The following is a 19917-nucleotide window of genomic DNA, read 5'->3' as shown; positions in this document are numbered from 1 at the left end:
AGTCTGTCTATCCTTGTATATATTCATCTACTGCTCGTATATCAGTCTGTCTATCCTTGTATGTATTCATCTACTGCTCACATATCGGTCTGTCTATCCTTGTATGTATTCATCTACTGCTCATATATCATTCGGTCTATCCTTGTATGTATTCATCTACTGCTGATATATCAGTCTGTCTATCCTTGTATGTATTCATCTACTGCTCACATATCAGTCTGTCTATCCTTGTATGTATTCATCTACTGCTCATATATCAGTCTGTCTATCCTTGTATGTATTCATCTACTGCACACATATCAGTCATTCTATCCTTGTATGTATTCATCTACTGCTCATATATCAGTCTGTCTATCCTTGTATGTATTCTTCTACTGCTCATATATCAGTCTGTCTCTCCTTGTATGTATTCATCTACTGCACACATATCAGTCTGTCTATCCTTGTATGTATTCATCTACTGCTCATATATCAGTCTGTCTATCCTTGTATGTATTCATCTACTGCTCATATATCAGTCTGTCTCTCCTTGTTTGTATTCATCTACTGCTCACATATCAGTCTGTCTATCCTTTTATGTATTCATCTACTGCTCACATATCAGTCTGTCTATCCTTGTATATATTCATCTACTGCTCACATATCAATCTGTCTATCCTTTTATGTATTCATCTACTGCTCATATATCAGTCTGTCTATCCTTGTATGTATTCATCTACTGCTCACATATCAGTCTGTCTATCCTTGTATGTATTCATCTACTGCTCATATATCAGTCTGTCTATCCTTGTATGGATTCATCTACTGCTCACATATCAGTCTGTCTCTCCTTGTTTGTATTCATCTACTGCTCATATATCGGTCTGTCTATCCTTGTATGTATTCATTTACTGCTCACATATCAGTCTGTCTATCCTTGTATGTATTCATCTACTGCTCATATATCAGTCTGTCTATCCTTGTATGTATTCATCTACTGCTCACATATCAGTCTGTCTATTCTTGTATATATTCATCTACTGCTCACATATCGATCTGTCTATCCTTGTATGTATTCATCTACTGCTCATATATCAGTCTGTCTATCCTTGTATGTATTCATCTACTGCTCACATATCAGTCTGTCTATCCTTGTATGTATTCATCTACTGCTTATATATCAGTCTGTCTATCCTTGTATGTATTCATCTACTGCTCACATATCAGTCTGTCTATCCTTGTTTGTATTCATCTACTGCTCATATATCAGTCTGTCTATCCTTGTATGTGTTCATCTACTGCTCACATATCAGTCTGTCTATCCTTGTATGTATTCATCTACTGCTCACATATCAGTCTGTCTATCCTTGTTTGTATTCATCTACTGCTCATATATCAGTCTGTCTATCCTTGTATGTGTTCATCTACTGCTCATATATCAGTCTGTCTATCCTTGTATGTATTCATCTACTGCTCACATATCAGTCTGTCTATCCTTGTATGTATTCATCTACTGCTTATATATCAGTCTGTCTATCCTTGTATGTATTCATCTACTGCTCACATATCAGTCTGTCTATCCTTGTTTGTATTCATCTACTGCTCATATATCAGTCTGTCTATCCTTGTATGTGTTCATCTACTGCTCATATATCAGTCTGTCTATCCTTGTATGTATTCATCTACTGCTCACATATCAGTCTGTCTATCCTGGTTTGTATCCATCTACTGCTCATATATCAGTCTGTCTATCCTTGTATGTATTCATCTACTGCTCACATATAAGTCTGTCTATCCTTGTAGGTATTCATCCACTGCCCATATATCAGTCTGTCTATCCTTGTATGTATTCATCTACTGCTCATATATCAGTCTGTCTATCCTTGTAGGTATTCATCCACTGCCCATATATCAGTCTGTCTATCCTTGTATGTATTCATCTACTGCTCACATATCAGTCTGTCTATCCTTGTTTGTATTCATCTACTGCTCATATATCAGTCTGTCTATCCTTGTTTGTGTTCATCTACTGCTCACATATCAGTCTGTCTATCCTTGTATGTATTCATCTACTGCTCATATATCAGTCTGTCTATCCTTGTATGTATTCATCTACTGCACACATATCAGTCTGTCTATCATTGTACGTGTTCATCTACTGCTCAAATATCAGTCTGTCTATCCTTGTTTGTATCCATCTACTGCTCATATATCAGTCTGTCTATCCTTGTATGTATTCATCTACTGCTCATATATCAGTCTGTCTATCCTTGTATTTATTCATCTACTGCTCACATATCAGTCTGTCTATCCTTGTATTTATTCATCTACTGCTCACATATCAGTCTGTCTATCCTTGTATGTATTCATCTACTGCTCATATATCAGTCTGTCTATCCTTGTATGTATTCATCTACTGCTCATATATCAGTCTGTCTGTTCTTGTATGTATTCATCTACTGCTCATATATCGGTCTGTCTATCCTTGTATGTATTCATCTACTGCTCACATATAAGTCTGTCTATCCTTGTAGGTATTCATTCACTGCCCATATATCAGTCTGTCTATCCTTGTATATATTCATCTACTGCTCGTATATCGTTCCGTCTATCTTGCTATTTATTATGCTGTAATTGCTGCTCAATTGACTTGCTTTGGATAATAAGTATATCCGCTAGTGCACACACTGTTTGTGCTGACAGGTGTTGTTCAGAGAGAGTCTTCTGCTTGGCCTGGGAAAGCTCGCCGGATTGCAAGGACTGATTCAAGCTCCTCTTCTAGTCTTCACTCGGAGCTGATAGTTGAGAAAAGTGGGCAGCCTGCAAGAGCGTTTCTTGTCTCAAATATTATAGACTTTGATGAGCAGACACTCTACTACTGGTTCAAGTCAGCATTCCATATTTGGCCTGTGAGCATCCAAGTGTCGTTTAACGAGGAGCAAGCAGTCGTTAAGATCCCTGGAAACAGCCTTCTCGGTAAGTAAACAAGCGGCTATAGAAAAAGGGTGCACATACATGTGATTCGCTCAAGCTAATATCTTTATCGTGTTTGAATGAGTTATCAGAAACCAAAGCTGCTCACCAATAATTGTGTATGAATTGTAGCTGATGACACGATAGAAAAGATAGCTGCGAGCAGCGATTATATGCTGCATGGAGAGAGAATGAAAGTCAAAGAAATTCCACTTGCCACATCAATTCAAGTGCTGTCCTCAAACGATAAGGAGGATGATATGATAGACCACTCTACTCTCGAGCTTTATTTTAGCAATGCTCGACATACAGGCATTGAGAAGACAACTTCTAAATTTGATATTATACGTAAAGGTTTCCTTTGTAACTTGCCAGCACACGTTATCACATATGATAGTTCTCAAGGTATGCACACGATTGGACAACATTTTCTTAGCTTGTCTATCTTTTCAAAATTTTTCATATTTTTATATTGATGTTATTAATTCAATTCGATGCCCTGATGCTTAGACTGTCTTTTACAGATGTGCAAAGTGTAATTAGTAACTCCCCTCACAACTTTGGCAAATGGTCTTTTAAAATTGCTGAGTTTTATCCTGAATTGGATGTCTCTGGAACTGGTTGTCTCTCAATATATAAGGATAATTCACTCCTTCAAGGTAGGAAGACCATAACACACAATCCTTTGTGTCTGTAGTAATTTGCAGTTACGATTTCCTCATTTATTTTTGCTATTTATTTTCAACATGCCTTTGTTTGGCACTCATTTCTGTCTGTCACTTATCTTGTACCTACTTACTGGGCTCAAGATATTTAGAATCCTGTTGGTACAATAATAATATGGTTACGTTGTAATGTCACTTTTTCTCAAGCTTCCTCTGCATTATTTTCTTGTGCAGGACATTGAATTGTCGTTGTACACAAAAGTTGTTGAGAGTACCAGTGACTAGGTTTAACAAATGATGAGTGATGGTGAGCAGTTGCTGTGAGTAGTAGAGATGAATAGCGCTAAGTGAAGCTAGCAGATAGGAACTTACATTGATGAGTGACACTTGTCTATCGTGATAGAAATTGGTATCGGCGAACAGTGTCAGTGAGTAACTACACTGCGCAGTGTCAATAGGGGTGCCAATTACCAGCAAGTGCCAACTATAAGTAATCTTTAAAATCATAAATAGAAAACATGTAGTTTTTATTTATAAGTGCCTTGAATAAATTTATTTAAATTCGGAAAGTAAGCTACCCAGTACACAGCTTACAAATGAGTTTATCTTATAAATTTTCTGTAATACTACTGAATATTTCAAAATCATTTTTAAGATGTATGAATTGCTCCTAATGTCTTGACAAATATTAATTTGTTATTGAAATAAATAATGATAATATATAAAATATTGATAGTTACAATTTATCATGTTTGTATAGTTTACTGCAATTTTTCATGTCTGTCACTTGTCTTTGCCTGTCACTCATATCGCATTTACTTGCTGCAATTTGTCACTTCAGCAATGATAGCGCCACTAATCAAATGACTTAATATTAATGTTAATGTTGGCAGTAGTCATGATTTAATATATAAACTTTCATACAAAGCATACATATAATGCTATGTTAAATGCTAGGTCACCTAGTTAGCAAACTAAGTAACCCATTTTCACGTATGTTCTATTATTATCAACCATCATTTCTCATAACGACCGACAACATCTAATTCCATTTTTGTTCTGTTTAAGCCATTTTTATCCAACATTTCTATTATTTCACCTAAGGCCTCCAGGTGACCTCGAAGAGCTTAGGGGGGGGCGGAATTGGGAAAACAGTTTCAAAACTCTTCTGTTTTATAAGTCTACTTTCAAGTATTAAAAGAAATATAACAAAATTGCTATTAACAGTAATGTTCACATTAGTATCAATTTATGTAACGCACTTCTTAAAATTCATATGTTTATGAATTGCTCATATGTGTATTTATATGAATGTTTTTAACTTTCAAACTTTGCCAAATTGAAGATACTTGCAATGGAATCCATAGAATTTATTTTATGATAAACTATTCATAAGCAACAGTTTTTGTTCCCAACTAATTTTTCAATGAGGAGTTGTCTTTTTTTCTCAAGCGTGTAATTGAAACAGTGATTTAATGATAGACATATTAAAAACAGCAGCCTCTAATAGATAAAAAAGGTGTGATAAATTATATATATCATGAGCTATATTGTGTAGAGAAATGTGACACTTGTCTAAATAAAGAAACAGCTGAAATGCACATACATGTACCAACATGACAAGGTGATGAAAGGCAATACTACTTATTAAAAAATAACTCTCAGAGGTGAAATATCAAAACTGTAGTCCAAAATGAGGTGTTTTTGCTGCAAAGGTTATGGTTGATTGTTATGGTTGTTACGGTTGGTTGTTATGGTTGGTTGTTATGGTTGGTTATGGTTGGCTGTTTTGGTTGGTTGTTATGGTTGGTTTTTATGGTTGGTTGTTATGGTTAGTTATTAGGGTTAGTTGTTATGGTTGTTATGGTTTGTTGTTATGGTTGGTTTTTATGGTTGGCTGTTATTGAGTTAGCGAAAATAACATGCTTGTAGTAACTAAGGCAGGTTGTTGGGAATACTTACACAGTTACCATTCCATATTAGTCCAGCAGATCAATCTGATTTATATATCTCAAATTGCCTCCTGGTGGCATTTTTTCATCAATGCCTATGCAAAAGATATTCTATGGTGTACTTCAGCCGAAGCACCTGTTCATCCTGTCATACGCATCTTGGATGTTGATAAGGATCTGGATACAGAAACTCTTGAAATGTTTATGAGTGACAGGAAGCGTACCAACGGAGGTGAAATAAGCTTTTGGAAAGTTGAAGGAGACAATATTAATGTTGTCTATAAGGAGCCTAAAGGTAAGTATTACTTTAAAATTTTACCTGTTGTGAAGCTGAAATCCTTTTATGTATTAATCTGTACAATATACGATAAGCAATAATTTAGCAGACTTCCATGGATTCAGTCAGTCTTTGCATTGGTGGATGAGAGACATCCCCAATATTTGAGAATGACCATCTACGATTATGTGCTGCCTGATGCGTCAAACTAGTTGCCCTTTTAAATTGGTCATGCTATGGTTGCCACTTTCCGTAATCTTTCAAACGGATTACATTTAATCTGCTGTGGCTAAACACACTCACCTAACTCTACAATGTGTTCTGCGTAAACATTGGATTGACTGGATGAGATAAAGGCTATGACATCCTCATTAGATTTTCCATTAGTTTTATTGAAGTGTATTAATTACGTATTATGGTTTCTCATGGAATCAGTCTCTGTAAAACCACAGTCAAATTTCTACCTACGAAGGTCAGTCATTCCGAGATTTGCATCAAAAACAATATGCTGGAATTTGTTTTATTCTTTTCATAGAATAAAATATCTACGATTAATAAATACTACGTAATTTCAGCAAATGCGTTATATACAATTCTGCAAAAAGATGAAGGTGTATGTAATATGTAAAAATTATATGTAATATGTAATGCTGTAATAATCAGTAAATAAAGGTTTTTTAATGTTGCGTTGCTTTAGACACACGTAAATGGTAGTGGTGGCTTGGCAATGTGTAGCTTGGGTAGAGATGAGGAAGGTTGAGGTAGAGATGGTGATAGAAATATGGTGTGACCTATCGTTACATAGACTGGATGAAATTTATACTAGCAATTTTTATTCATTTTTTGTTTTATACATTATTTCACGTTTTAGTTTGGATTTTCATGAGCATTTTCACTTTCACTAATGAAGCGTTTCAAGAAACTTTGCACTGTGGAAATCACTGTTGGTGTCGAGTCACGTATTTGCTCGAATTTGCTACTATATAAACGGCAATCGTTGTCTGTGTATGTGTGTGTCCGCCTTATAGAGTACCGTACTTTTCGGACTATTAGCCGTTACTAGGTATCTAAGGCGCATTAGCGGGAATCTCCGGTTAGTGCGCCTCTATACATAACCTATTCATCGTTTTTACACAAAAATCACGTGATCTCTGGTTAGCGCGCCTCTTTACAGTGCCCAACTGCACTGTTCGGTTTTAAACAGCAAAGTTGCTGCCGTGTTAAAATGCACCGTCCTGAGTTCTGTGGCCTATACAAATGTGCCTATACAGCTATACAAATGTACAACTCATTAAATAGAATAAATTAATGAGTAGTAATTTACATGCAATTAATATTTACTGCCAACATGTACCGAGAAGGTCACGTAAACGTTTGGTTCTTGCAGTCACTGGAAAAAACGCAGTTCTCACCTACTAAATTTCCACATCAAAAAGGTAAGTACTTCTTATTCAATGTTGTATTGTTTATGAATTGCCACACTTCCAATACATAACCCTTTCACTTGCGTCCATGTACACATTTAGCTATCGGCCTACTGCCAGCCATTTTGCCGATATTGCCTCATGATATTTTTTCAATTTGAAAACTTCATTTTGCCAACATGTTAATAAGCACTGCTATGCAAAAAATTCATTCTATCTATAATATTTGCATTTTAATTATCTGTGTAATCACAAAAATCTGAATCGGCTATGTCATCAACATAAGTAATTGTTTTCTAACTCGGTGGCGTTTTCAAAACATACACAAAAATTGGTTGTTTTTAAGTTGGAAATTCTCAAACAAAGATTTAAAATTAAATTTTAGTCTAATTTTATAGAAAAATCTTTGGACAACACTGTCATTACCATAAAAGTCTTAAAGATCATTGGCTATGTTATCAACGAATAAGAAAATTCAGTTACTAGCAATTGCTGGGAAAGTCGCAAAAATGTGTCTATGGCGGTCGACCATAGAAAATGCATAAATGAGTCTACTTCAGTGAAAGGGTTGAAAACGTTGGATTTGCCACTGTTTGTGATAGTAAACATGTTCATTTCTTTCCGCCGCTGAGTTTTATTTTTTTTCCAGCTACGAGTACTACAGAACTACAGCTACTACAGAACTTGCACGGGTCTGCTACTGCGTTTTACCCACTAAATTTCTACATCGAAAAGGTTAGTACTTCTTATTCAATGTTGTATTGCCTATGAATTGCCACACCTCCACTGCATAACCTTTTCACTTCCGTCCATGGACAAATTTAGCTATCGGCCTACTGCCAGCCATTTTGCCGATATTGCTTCATGATATTTTTTTCAATTTGAAACTCCATCTACAATGTTTGTTTTGGTTATATCGTAGATTTTGCCAACATGTTAACAAACACTGCCATACAAAAAATTCATTGTATCTATACTCTGTGCATAGCCTCACATACTAAAGCGATGTGAGGTTACGAAGCTAAAATGATGCTCTACAATGTTCCTTATTCTTACAAAACCAATACTTTCACCACCATCAGAGTCAGTGCTGCTATTGCTATTTTAATTATCTGTGTAATCACAAAAATCTAAATCTGAATCGGCTATAATGTCATCAACATAAGTAATCGTTTTCTAACTCAGTGGCGTTTTCAAAACGTACACAAAAAATGGTTGTTTTGAAGTTGGAAATTCTCAAACAAAGATTTAAAATTAAATTTTAGGCTAATTTTATAGAAATTTTTGAACAACAGTCACTACCATAAAAGTCTTGAAGATCGTTGGTTATGTTATCAACGAATAATAAAATTCAGTTACTAGCAATTACTGGGAAAGTCGCAAAAATGTGTCTACGGCAGTCGACCATAAAAAACGCATGAATGAGTCTACTTCAGTGAAAGGGTTGAAAACGTTGGATTTGCCACTGTTTGTGATAGTAAATATTTTCATTTCCTTCCGCAGCTGAGTTACTTTTACTTTTTTCTAGCTACGAGTACTACAGAACTACAGCTACTACAGAACTTGCACGGGCACTCCGAGCGTTGCGATAGGCGACGGTGAGAAGAAAGCGAGCAGCGTATATTACAAAAAAGCACACCATCTCATTCACTTTTAGAAACGCTTGAAGCAGTGCAATGCCTCCCAAAAAGCCTACTGCCCAAATGCAAGAACAGATTGATTCCCGTAGAGAAAGAGACCGAATTCGCAAAGCAGCAGCTAGACGAGCAGAAACTGCAGAGCAAACACAGCTACGCCCACAACGAAACAGAACTGCTACTGCAGCTGCTAGAAGTGCAAAAACTGCAGAGCAAACACAGCTACGCCTACAACGAAACAGAATAGCAGCTGCTAGAAGAGCAGAAACCGCTGAACAAACACAGGTACATCGAGAGCAGGCCAGAATAGATGCTGCAGCTGCTAGAAGTGCAGAGGCCGCTGAGCCGACCCAGCAGCGACTCAAACGACTCAGAGCAGCGGCTACAGCGGCCAGACGGGCAGAAACCTCCGAGCAGATGCAGCGGCGACAAGAACATGATGCACTAGCTACAACAGCTGCTCGGCGAGCTGAATTTTCAGAGCAGATGAAACGGCGAGAACAGCAAAATGCACTAACTACAGCAGCTGCTACCAGGCGCCGTGTATGGGCAGAAAACTTCGCACTTGACTACAGTCCTGCACTGCAACACAGTATATAGGGCCGAATTTTTTTATGGGACGAATGTCCAAAAATGCTCCAGATGTAATGCCTTACGTTGGAAAGGCGAGAGGCCATATATGTAGTTTATATAGTATATTTTATTGATAATAAATTTTATCAACACAACCACATTACTGCTGCACAGTTTGTATATACCATGTCAAAACACAGGCTATAGACGAAGAACTGGTCAGTCATGATTAGTGTTTTAAGCATGTAGAAGTTTCAATTCAATAAATGCTGGCCATAGCTTAGCAGCGTAAAAGCAAAATATTTTCTAGAATTTCTTAAAATATGTAAAACTCTTCAATACCGCCAGTTTGAAGAACTTCAGTTTGCCTAGCAATGTCAATTTCATTATCAGTTCTGTGTACAAAATTAGGACAACTCCGATTTGAGTGGTTCGAGACTGATGCATTGTAGACTAGCTGTAGAACACATTGCATATTTCCATTGTTCTCTCCAACATTATTGACATGTTCGACTGCATATGCGTATACAGTCTGAGCAGCACAAAAATTTCAGTAGATTGCATATTTGGAGTTGTTTTACAGTATGAAAGACAACTCTCAATAAAACTATTGCTTTACGTAAATCTGTTCCCGAACGCGGGTAACGCAGCTAGTACATTATAAGTTAGAGTTTGCATGTACAGGTGATTGTAAGTAGAGATGTGATTCTACTTATGCTGTTGTGATTGCTATAGGAAATCCGTGTCAACGATGAATATAATCCAACCATAAAATTAAGATGTTTGGTTCATAAAATGAACTAGAGCAAAGGAAATTTTGGTTCTAAATAGTTAATCAGTTAAATAATTTTCATGACCTGTTTTGTGAATTGTTCCAATGGACTACAGAGGCTTTTCTTGGTAAAAATGTGTTTGTCCACATGGAGATATCGAGTTGTGTGAAGCCTTATCATCGTCACTTAAAAGCGAATCTCAAAAACACTCGAGCTGCAAGTGAAGAAAATAAAGTTTTGAAATTCTCTTTATTGGAAAATGAAGTTTTTTGATCAATCGAATGCATGAGTTTTTACTGTGTCAATGATGACCAGCATGATGTTTTTACAAAGTGTGCCATACAAACGTGGGCCTTGGCTATGCAAATGTTCTTTTTCAGTGGGTATTGATTGCTATGACTTTATTTTTAACAAAATATTTCTATCCACACACTATTGCTTCGATGTTTGCGAACTAAGGCTATAGAATAAAAATTGCATAAGATTGCATAAGTACTTCTAATACTTATGATATTATACTATACTATATGTACGTAAGTATATTGATATATATATTTGCAAAATAATTAAATATTTTCTCATGCAATTGCAGTGGCAGAGCGTGTCTATCAATCATACACAAACCAAGGCCTCATCTGTTCAGGAAAACACCTCAAGCTTGAGCTTGACATTCCGTGGTTAACCGAGCTACATGATGACCACAAGCTGAGGATTTCTGGCTTGCCTGGTGACATTGATCCTGAGAAGCTCAAGTTTTATCTCTCGGCTGTCTCTAGCAATTTCGTTTCCCAATTATTCTTTGATGAGACGCAGCAAAGGGCTGTTGCCATCTTCAAGAATGCTTTAGGCATGTTTGCTACAACTTTTTTAGCCTACTACAAACTCTCCCTTCTACACAAGTGTTTTTTTGCTAGTTGCACAGTTGCTTACATCAAACAAATGCATTCTGATATCATCATTTATTTATAGAGAAAACGTAAATCATTGTTCAATCTGAAATTTTATATTGTATGATAACAGTTGGAGGGAGTTGTTGTGAGCCATTAATATTTGTTGTACCAGGTCATGTTTGGCCATATGTAAGGCTTATATGTAGTTATCAACACTAGTCAGTGATGAGAGACTCATTGAGAGTTTATCAATCAATTATCATGAGAACATAGTACATTGGCAGAGAGTTTGCTGTCTTCATTACGCTAGAGCAAATTCTGCAACATGCTATTCTTTGGTTTTAGACTATGGAAAATTTATAACTTTGCACCATTCACTACCCCTCCAAGAACTTCCAAACATGAAAGTTTCGCAGGAATTTGCGTGTCGAGAGCTTCTAGCATATGGCAAGCTTTCAAAAGAGGGCATTGAGCTCTCACTGGAAAAGCTTTTATCTCAAAACTTTAATAAGGAAGTGGAAGTTCTGGCAGAAGAGTTACCAGGCACAAGCGACATCTGGAAAGTTACAGCTGAAGTGGAAGGTGAGATTTCCAGCGTGTAGAGTTTTCAGGAAAAATGTTGTAGGTGAACTTAATACTAATTTATATGTTACTAAAACTTGAACAGACAGTTGTATTAGATGTTCCATTAACACTTGAACAGACAGTTGTATTTGATATTCTACTAACACTTGTATAGACAGTTGTATTTGATATTCCACTATCACTTGAACAGACAGTTGTATTTGATATTCTACTAACACTTGTATAGACAGTTGTATTTGATATTTTACTAACACTTGAACAGACAGTTGTATTTGATATTCTACTAACACTTGTATAGACAGTTGTATTTAATGTTCCACTAACACTTGTATAGACAGTTGTATTTAATATTCCACTAACACTTGCATAGACAGTTGTATTTGATATTCTATTAGCACTTGAACCGACAGTTGTATTTGATATTCTACTAACACTTGAACAGACAGTTGTATTTGATATTCTACTAACACTTGTGTAACAGGCTTAACCAATTAATATGCATTCACCACACATGTATGAGCAACAACGCGGGCCCGTTAGTCAATTGTTAATAGTATATAATTACCTCGAGTCTTTTATCTTTATGTATAATTATGTAAATGGGTACGTGTATATAAATTTGTATGAATGAATATATTAAAGTGTATGTATATGTGTATGTTGTGTTTAAGCAAGAGAAGCTCTTGATCAGTATTAAGACCACTCAAGGAAACTTCAGTGGTCCAAATACTGATTGGCCACCTGAAGTGGTCCCAAGCACTGATATGAATGTTCCAAAGTGGATATTCCCAAACACTGACCTGGATGTCCAAATACTAATTGGACCCCTGAAGTGGTCCCAAACACTGATATGAATGTCCCAAAGTGGATATTCCCAAACACTGACCTGGATGTCCAAATACTGATTGAACCCCTGAAGTGGTCCCAAACACTGATATGAATGTCCCAAAGTGGACATTCCCAAACACTGACCTAGATGTCCAAACGCTGATTGGACCGCTGAAGTGGTCCAATCAGCATTTGGACATTCCTTGAACATGCCTGGCGGTATCTTATTTTATCATCTTAGCAGCCACTGTCAAGTTTCAGCCGAGGAAGCTGCTACTGTGAGTTCAGCAGGAATTAAACTCCCAATGTGAAATAAAAACCAATTATAAGTATTGGGCTATGGTGATAAAGCTCTTGTGCCATGGATTTCACTCTAGAGTGGGAAGGGCTTTTTAGTCTTATGGTGGCTACTACCCGCTCAAGCCAGGCAACCTCTGGTCAGTGCTCCAATCCAAGTTGAGTGTTCCAATTTACCAAGGATTCATTTGAGGTGCTCTAATGTTACTGCTACTAACACACCTAAAAAACACACATTAATATTTCAAGATGGAAGTAAGCACAATGATGACCGGGATGAATACAGAAAACAATCTTGATTCCAGTTCTACTGAACTTAAGAAGACTGCTATCACAGACACCGAGCGTTCTTGTTGACGCGTATCCATCACTGCACTCCAGAAAACTTGACTCACTGGATCAGGAGCTATAAGAAAAGCATAGTACATGTTTTTAGTTTGGAACGGCTCCTGAAGAACTGCAAAATCTACACAATCAGTTTTGCCATGCTTAATCATCTCAGATCTAGTACTCAAATGTATCAGGAAGTATCAGAATCATCAATGCACATGCACCGATCCTTGTCGCCTCTGCAGATGAAACATAATAGCAAGCAGAGAGTGGCAGACCATAAGAAAGCTTTATCATTGCACTTGTTTGTTGTACACACATTGACTGTACTCATGTATATATTTGCACAAATACATATATATGTATGTATATATATGTATTATAATATATGTATACACACACATAATAGTAATTATAATACACACACATACATATATTTTCACATGCTGCCATCATGCATATATAGTTTTCTGTAGTACCTGTAAAACACTCACTATGTCCTAGTAACTTACCAAATAGTGCTCATAGATGAGTGTTCTTTTTTGTCTTTTTGTAGCTGTTCGAGTCATCTTAAAATCGAAGCACTGCATTCCTCGCTGTGACCATTTGGTTCCATATTCATCCTTCTTAGGACTGCATGTCACCAGTGGTGTGTATAAAAAATCAGCCTCCCTCCATGACTTTCTAGCTGATCAAATGGTACTCAAGTTTTTGCTGGAGCATCCTGTTGGATATGGGATGGTTAGTCAATATTTCCAATCTCTGGGCATGGTGCTGAAAGGTGATGGTTTGGTGACCATTGATGTCGCTATCAGCAACTCTAACAACAGGTATAGCTTATCTTTTTTTTCTTCAGGCATTGTTTGCTTTTCATTGCGTGCCTCAAGAAGCCTTATTAATATTTCAAACTATTTAATGGCTTTATTTGCTAGACGGGCCTTGAGGAACTGGAGGTCTCTTAGGTTGAGTCTCGGCAAATTTGTTCAAGAGAAGCTCTCTTCCTTTACCACTGACCCACTGACCTATCAAATCTATGATAGCATATCTAGGAAGCTGCCAGCACTGACTGCTGACCAACCTGTGGTTTATGCTGCAACTGCTAGTGGGGAGAATGGCAGCTTTTCTAATTCTATAACTTTTCTCGGTGAAAAGCAATCAGTGGTCAAGCTGAAGGATCAGCTGTTGACAGCAATCACAGAACTTGAGGCAGCAATTCAGGAGGAGAGTATGGTAAAGGATGTGCGTGTTCCAAACATTCCAGAGTATCAGATCAAGTACTTCCAGGATTATCACTTTTTTGAAAAACTCTGCCAAAATTACAAGCTCAAAGGAATCTCTGTGGACCCATCCAAGAAGACTGTAATCATGCGCGGTGTGCCAAGCAATGTTCAATCAGCCCAAAAGGTGTTGCTGTCTATGCTGCCAGTCATTGAGCAGTCACGAGTTTCGATGAATAAGAAGAGGACTTTTGTAGCTGTTATCAACACGGAGTTTGCTAGAAAGGCTATACATCAGGAACTTCTATTAAAGAAGTTGGAAGCAGTATGGACTTTAGAAAACAAGACAGTCTCTGTTTACTCAGACTCCGGGTCGACTTCTCAAGCTGCTCTCGATTCTATTAATGACGTCATCTGGGAGGCGATGTACCCTGCTGATGGTTTATTTGATGAGCTAGAGCGTCAGCTGCTCACTTCTGACCAATGGCGAGACAAGAAGGAGCACCTGCAAAGTGTCTACCAACCTCTAGTTATCAGTGAACTCACTGACCGGTCTCGGCTTGTTGCCGTCGGTCTCTCACATCACAAAGCAATTGTCTTAGAGGAACTTCCTATGTTTTTCAACATCAATGTCAAACGTACAGAGGACTTTAGTTGTAATCCTCATAAGATTACTTTCTTGTGGGACTTTCAAGCAGATATTGTAGCACAACTGAAAAAAACGTGCAATGTGGACATCACGAAAACGGAAGGAGACAGCCTGGCTGTCACTGGCATAAAAGATGATATTGCAAAGTGCAAGAGATCTTTGGAGCAGCACATAGATGCTATCTGCAAAGACACCCACATAGTTGAACATCAGTCAATGATACATCATATCAAAGAAAACCCTGACTTTATAAAGCAAGCTGGTCTACAAAGCGGATGCTTGGTTGTGCACCACTGCAACGAAGGAAGCTTTGAAAATCCCAAGAGTAACAACAGCAATCGATTCTCTGTGACTCTTCCAAACTCAGGAGTGACTTGCACGGTGAAAAAAGATGACATTACCACCCTACGGGTTGATGCTATTGTCAACGCTGCAAACAGTAATCTCGAGCATGTTGGTGGACTAGCATTAGCCATTGTGCAACAAGGTACTTTTAACTCCATCTGTTTAGTAACTCCAGCACTTCTATTGTCTTGCATTAGGGTTTGTCAATTGTTAAAACCATTTTAAGTTGGCATTAATTTAATCATTTACTCCATTAAAGATTTTGTGAACACAAACATATTTTAAGTTCCTAGCTTTTGGGCTGAGTTACTTCTGATCAGTATAAAATGATTTGTTTTCAAAACTTCGCACAAATGTTTCATTATTGACTCTGCTAGCAGCTGATTCATTATTGACACTTCTAGTAAATAATTCATTATTGACACTTTTAGTAAATGATTTATTAGTGACACCTCTAGTAAATGATTTATTAGTGACACCTCTAGTAAATGATTCATTATTGACACTTTTAGTAAATGATTTATTAGTGACACCTCTAGTAAATGATTTATTAGTGACACCTCTAGTAAATGATTTATAATTGACACTTCCAGTAAATGATGTATTATTGGCACTTCTAGTAAATGATTTATTATTGACACTTCTAGTAAATGATTCATTATTGACACTTCTATTTAATGATTTATTATTGACACTTTTAGTAAATGATTCATTATTGACACTTCTAGTAAATTATTCATTATTGACACTTCAAGTAACTGATTCATTATTGACACTTCTAGTAAATGATTCATTATTGACACTTCTAGTAAATGATTTATTATTGACACTTCTAGTAAATTATTCATTATTGACACTTCAAGTAACTGATTCAATATTGACACTTCTAGTAAATGATTCATTACTGAAACTTCAAGTAAATGATTCATTAGTGACACTTCTAGCAAATGATTCATTAGTGACCTAGTAAATGATTCATTATTGACACTTATAGTAAATGATTCATTACTGACACTTTTAGTAAATAATTCATTATTGACACTTCTAGTAAATGATTCATTCACACATTTAATCTGCCCATTTTTTTGTTAGTTGGAAAAAAAAAACTTTTAATATCATGGGTTAACCCAACTGTCCAATATGATACCTTTATTATCATGTTTGAAGTTTTATTCCAGTTTTATTCTTTTTTATTCTTGTGTATTTTTTCAGCCACTGCCGTGACTAGCCCTGTCTTTGCTTCATACTGTAGGTGGACAAGGAATCCAACAAGAGTGCTGCAATCATATTCGTAAAGACGGCCCTCTTATGGAAGGACAGGTGTTTACATCATCCGCTGGCAACCTCAAATGCAAGAAGATCATTCATGCTGTTGGACCACGCTGGAGACAGGGTCAAAGCAATGAGGAACAGACCCTTTATAACTGCGTCGATAACTGCTTTGATGAGGTAGAGAGATATAACTTACGATCAATAGCCATTCCTCCTATTAGCACAGGCATCTTCGGCTACCCGATCCATAAAGCAGTGCCGACTATTGTGGAAGTTGTGCGTGAGAGGGACAAGAAGGGGCAATTTCTCCCACAAAACATCATCTTTGTCGATAACAAGGAGAATACCCTAAAACTGTTCGAGAAGGAGCTAGCAACCGAATATAATACATCTAAGCATCATACCAAAGTGTCGCCAGAACCTCTAGTGAAACAAAACTCGACATCTGCTACAGGTTCTTAGACTTTCTTGATTACAACCAACTATAGCCTTATGTACTCCATCATCTTATCGTATCCTATCAGCTGATGATGCTATTTTAACTCCTAATACAATATCGACACATTAAGATGTGTCAAATTGGATAAGTAATTTACTTTGGTAATATGACAATTTACATAATATATTCACTCCATTGTACATTATGATAGCATAGCGAAATCTTCTTATGACTTTGTATTCACACATTGTACATATCTTAATCTATTTATATATTTCTCAAAGTATGTCGTCTGTCTGCATTCCGGCTATAGCTATTAAAATATTGATATTAAAATGCCGCGTTCTGGTGGATGCATGAACTCATGACAAATGCATCGACAAGTTTCTTCTCCGGACGCTCTACTACTGAGCTAGAACCGCATATTGATCAAAGACATTTTCATATACCGCATACCCCATGCGCATGCTCATAATTTTAGCATTGCGCCCACGCGTTACGATACCTCTGTTAAGAAATATTTTGGGACCTAAGTTTATGCAACACGATGCTTATTTGTCTTTTTTCGTTAGGGCTAATTTATTCCACCCCACGATATTGACAATAATTTATCTGGAACTTAAAATTTGGCCATTTGTATACTGATTATATACGTTATTAAAAGATATACGTCGCTGAACTCGCCATGGCGAGTTATACGGTATATCCGGTATCAGTTATAATAAAATTGTTTCGCAATGATAAAATTTCTGTTAAAAGTTTACTAAAATACATACTAAAATTTCCTTCATGTATTTGTTTAGTAAACTAAATTCAATTAAGTTAGATTCAGCGTTTATGTTACACGCCTGTCTCGAAAGTAAAAATTCTCCACGTAGTACATTGTAATTTTATATTATCTTGGGCCCGCAGATCATAACCACAAAATGCACTAAAGTCATTGTAGGTACCTATAGTTACTAAGGTTAACATAGTATTTTGGTACTACTTTTAATGGCGATGATTTTTACCAGAAGGTGATTGCATTAGATAATGACTATGGGTTTCTATACCGCTCTATGCGCGTCTATAGCCTACGATATTAGCCTAAATGCCAATTTTTGCATGTCAACGCTGAAACGAACTGAAATCATATAATTGTATACCAAATAATTTCTGATCGTAATCGTAGCGAAATAGATTATATTTAGCCACTACTTGCTAATGATTTCACATGTACATTTAAACACCTTTACATTTTTATTTTTCCTTCTAATTTGTTTCAACGAAACACTTCTTTCAAGTTATGAAATTCTAAACTTACAGTTGTTTGAAAACCTTTACAGTTGTTTTATTTATTTTTAATTTAGTTGTCCTGCACAAAACCATTTCCTCATGATATGAAGTTTGAAAGTTACAGTTGTTTGACAAAGTTTGAAAACTTTTACTGTTGTTTTTATTTTCTCTCTTAATTTATTTCAACTACACAAAACACTTTACTCATAATATGTAGTTTAAAAGTTAGAATGGGAAATGTTGTTATATGTTAAATACAAATCAATTTTTTGTCCAAAGACTTTTATTACTCGGGCAATGCCGGGTAGCACAGCTAGTGATATACTATGAATGGATATGACACTGTACCCACATAGGAAGATACATCGACTCGTGACACTATATACACATGTATATCCAAATAAGGCTCTGCATCTTTGTTTGACACTATACCTGCATATGACTCATATCTGCATATGACTATATTTACATGTACATATGACTCTATATCTGGGTATGACTATATCTCCATTTAACTGTATATCTATATATGACTCTATATCTACATATGACTCTATACCTAGATATGACTCAATATCTAGATATGACTCCATATCTACATATATGACTCCATATCTACATATATGACTTCATATCTACATATGACTCCATATCTGCATATGACTCTATATCTACATGTACATAGGACTCTATATCTGCGTATGACTATATCTCCATTCAACTGTATATCTATATATGAGTTGATATCTATATATGACCTTATATCTATATATGACACTATGTCTAGATATATTCAATATACTTAGTAATGATACGTTATTCAGGTACAGCACTTTATTCATATATGATACTACATTCAGATATGACATTGAGATATTACTCTATATCTATGTGAGACGCTAGTATCCACATATGGTACTGTAACAGCGGATGAACATGTTCTCATATGTATATATAACTCCATAATTCATAGGTGAATAAAAATTTGACCTGAGTTTATGACCTTACAGCTGCTCGGGGCTATTTCACTGTTAAGAATCACGTGATGACTGTGGCCAATCGGGTATCTATAGAGGTTGTTCACGGGGATGTCTCAAAATCACAGGTAGAAAAAAAGACCAGTGTTATTAAACAATCTTGATATTTATTTTTATAACCCTTTGCTTTTTGGTTCAACTTCAATAAATAACTCATTTTTTCTTACATAAAATTGGTGGTTTTTTTATATCTGCAGGTAGACTGCCTTGTCAACTCGGTTGGTCCACAGCTGAATCTATCTTCTGGCCAAGTTTCTACAATCATTGCTTCACTTGCTGGTCCTCAGTTACAGGCAGCGTGTAGTACCTTTGCACCTCTTGCAATCGGGAACGTAGTACAAACTCCAGGATTTAATATGCAGTGCCGAACTATTCTGCACTGCGTATGTCCTCCGTGGAAAAATAAAAAAACAGTGAAGGTATGTAGATCACTGGTTTTCACCCTTCAAATCATTGAGTTTAACTAATCTTTTGTCAATTGCCAAACAATAATATTGCCC

General features: G+C 36.4%; 1 protein-coding gene across 1 annotated transcript in view; it reads left to right on the top strand.

The window, feature by feature from the left end:
* LOC137390940 (protein mono-ADP-ribosyltransferase PARP14-like) overlaps positions 1-19917 on the top strand; it is a 68504-nt gene that overhangs the window by 22082 nt on the left and 26505 nt on the right. Inside the window, exons 12-22 of the mRNA XM_068077254.1 lie at positions 2683-2955; positions 3085-3357; positions 3477-3611; positions 5697-5864; positions 10846-11100; positions 11489-11725; positions 13740-14013; positions 14116-15536; positions 16647-17120; positions 19391-19485; positions 19615-19836. Of these exons, the coding sequence (XP_067933355.1) occupies positions 2683-2955; positions 3085-3357; positions 3477-3611; positions 5697-5864; positions 10846-11100; positions 11489-11725; positions 13740-14013; positions 14116-15536; positions 16647-17120; positions 19391-19485; positions 19615-19836 (3827 nt within the window). The remainder of the gene's footprint in view (positions 1-2682; positions 2956-3084; positions 3358-3476; positions 3612-5696; positions 5865-10845; positions 11101-11488; positions 11726-13739; positions 14014-14115; positions 15537-16646; positions 17121-19390; positions 19486-19614; positions 19837-19917) is intronic.

This window comes from Watersipora subatra, chromosome 3 (genome assembly GCF_963576615.1).
Source record: "Watersipora subatra chromosome 3, tzWatSuba1.1, whole genome shotgun sequence".
Lineage (NCBI taxonomy): Eukaryota > Metazoa > Bryozoa > Gymnolaemata > Cheilostomatida > Watersiporidae > Watersipora > Watersipora subatra.
This window is presented reverse-complemented; position numbering and strand designations above follow the sequence as displayed.